The sequence below is a fragment of the Tupaia chinensis genome, unplaced genomic scaffold (genome assembly GCF_000334495.1).
Source record: "Tupaia chinensis unplaced genomic scaffold, TupChi_1.0 Scaffold000226_1, whole genome shotgun sequence".
Classification (NCBI taxonomy): Eukaryota; Metazoa; Chordata; class Mammalia; order Scandentia; family Tupaiidae; genus Tupaia; species Tupaia belangeri.
The window spans coordinates 8,215,086-8,217,594 of record NW_006159701.1 but is presented as its reverse complement, the minus strand read 5'-3'; the positions used below and the strand labels follow the sequence as shown (position 1 = coordinate 8,217,594).

At 62.2% G+C, this 2,509-nt stretch overlaps 1 protein-coding gene across 1 annotated transcript in view; it reads left to right on the top strand.

The window, feature by feature from the left end:
* The window catches only part of SH2B3 (SH2B adaptor protein 3), a 22,334-nt gene extending 20,203 nt beyond the window's left edge, over positions 1–2,131 (top strand). Inside the window, exons 7-12 of the mRNA XM_027771584.1 lie at positions 156–257; positions 332–417; positions 474–586; positions 664–878; positions 966–1,137; positions 1,257–2,131. Of these exons, the coding sequence (XP_027627385.1) occupies positions 156–257; positions 332–417; positions 474–586; positions 664–878; positions 966–1,137; positions 1,257–1,552 (984 nt within the window). The 3' untranslated portion in view covers positions 1,553–2,131. The remainder of the gene's footprint in view (positions 1–155; positions 258–331; positions 418–473; positions 587–663; positions 879–965; positions 1,138–1,256) is intronic.
* The last annotated feature ends 378 nt before the right edge of the window (positions 2,132–2,509 follow it).

Genomic DNA, 2,509 nt, shown 5'->3' with positions numbered 1-2,509 from the left:
GCAAGGCCTTCCGCCAGTCGGGTTTCTTGGTCCCAGTGTGGATGGGACACCCTGGGGCCTGCTGTCACAGGGCTTTTGGGGAGACAGCAGGCAAACCCAAGGTCTGGAGGGACAGGGGCCAAGGGACAAGCCCTGACCAGCCCCTGGTCTTCTAGAGTTCAAAGCCCAAGCTACAAGCAAGCTGCTCCAGCATCCGGGAGGCCCGGCGCTGCACACGCCTGGAAATGCCCGACAACCTCCACACCTTTGTGCTGAAGGTGAGTGCGGCCGTCACCCACAGGAGGGCGCGCGCACGCCCCCAGCCACACAGCACGCCCTCCCTCTCTGCCAGGTGAAGGACCGCACAGACATCATCTTCGAGGTGGGAGACGAGCAGCAGCTGAACTCGTGGCTAGCGGAGCTCCAGGAGTACACAGGGTAGGCTCAGGCCCAGCCCGTGCCGCCGCCTCTGCGCTGCCGGTCCCTGACCCCAGCCTCTCTCCACAGGCTGGGGGGCCCACCGACTCGGCGGAGACGCACATTCCCTCAGGCCCAGGGCCCAGCACGGCCAGCTCCCCAAGGGGAAGCACGGATTCCCTGAACCAAGGTGAGTGGGGCGGGCGCTGTCCTCAGCCCAGGACCAAAGGCACCACAGGGGTCACCACCGCCCCTCTCCTCTCCCAGGTGCTTCTCCTGGGGGGCTGCTGGAGCCCCCCTGCCAGAAGACGGACCACTTCTTGTCCTGCTACCCCTGGTTCCATGGCCCCATCTCCAGGGTGAAGGCAGCCCAGCTGGTGCAGCTGCAAGGCCCGGCTGCACACGGGGTGTTCCTGGTGCGGCAGAGCGAGAGCCGGCGCGGGGAGTATGTGCTCACGTTCAACTTCCAGGGCATAGCCAAGGTACAGCAGGTGGGTCGGCGCCCAGCCCGGCTGCGGCTGGGGCCCGGGGCCCGGAGCCAGTCCCAGCCTGCCCTGTGTCCTCCGCAGCACCTGCGCCTGTCGCTGAGTGAGCGTGGCCAGTGCCGCGTGCAGCACCTGCACTTCCCCTCGGTCCTGGACATGCTGCGCCACTTCCAGCGTTCGCCCATCCCACTCGAGTGCGGTGCGGCCTGCGACGTCCGCCTCTCCAGCTACGTGGTCGTCCTCTCCCAGGCAGCAGGTGTGACGCTGGCGCCCTCTGCCCAGGCAGACGGCAGGTGGAGGGCAGAGGGGCTGTGGACCAGGGGTGGTCCCTGTGCAGGTGGCTGACGTGTGGCTTTTCTCGGTCACTTGTCCCAGGTTCCTGCAGCACCGTCCTGTTTCCCTTCTCCCTCCCTCGCTGGGATTCAGAGCTGGGCCTTCCCCACCTCAGCTCTTCCAGCTGTCCCCGGGGACTCGGCCCAGAGGCTCTCCCAGGCCGCGCCTCACCCCCAGAGCAGATCTTCCACCTGGTGCCTTCGCCCGAGGAGCTGGCTGACAGCCTGCGGCGTCTGGAGCCGGAGCCTGCGAGTCGAGCCCAGGACTCGGACTATGAGATGGACTCGGCCTCGCGGGGCCACCTGCGGGCCATAGACAATCAGTACACGCCTCTCTGAGGGGCCTGGGGAGCAGCACACGCAGAGATGTGGACTTGTGAATGTAACGTCTTTCCTTCCTTCCAGAGAGAGGTTCAGGGGCACTGCACGGCACGTTCCAGTTGGGATGTGACCCTCCTACTGGCCTGTTGAAGGGCCGCCTGTCAGTCTCCCCTGTCCCCTGGCTTCCTCCTTGTTTACAGATGTCATTCCTGTCGCAGACACACTGGCTCCTGTCCTGGGTCTCTGAGACCCCGCCCCATCACTCCTGGCAGTGGAGGGGCTGAGGGTGGGAGCTGGCAGTGAAACTTGTCCTCTTCTCACTGACACTGTCACACACGATGACAGACTTCCTACTGGGGGAGGGGCATCAGGAAGCCCAAAACACTAACGAGCCCTGGATCCTCCCGTGGCTTTCCCACTGCAGTTTGTGCACGTGGCAGGTCCTCGCGTCCGTGCCACTGGTGACCACACCTAATCCTGCTTCTACTTCCAGCTTTGGGACAAAAGGTCTGTCAGAGGGACAAGCTAAAGGTCAAGACTATTCTAAACATTTTACCTCAGATCAGTTTTTTAAAGGATTCAGGTTTCAAAACTAAACCATTGCTTCTTTTCTTTGCACTATTTAATACCCGTGTGATTGGTGTGGTCAGAGCAGCTATGCAAACCCCCTGGACCAGCTCATGGTCCGAGCCAGCGTACCTGGCCTCCTGTCTCCTGCATCCTCAGGATGCTGGTGAGCAACCACTGTCCTTCCGAAAGGTAGAGAAGTGTGGCAGGTCACCTTTCAGGGATACTCAGGCAATTACTGAAGTAAGAGGGTGGCAGGACAGCTCCACCCCGGTGCCTTAATGCATACAAAAACTGGTCTGGTTTACAGCAGTTCCGTGGTAAGAGTAAACTTGCGGGGGGGGGATTGGGAAGTTTGGGAAGGAAAAGTGACTTGCTCAAGAATAGGCAGGGATGGGGGGGGGGGGA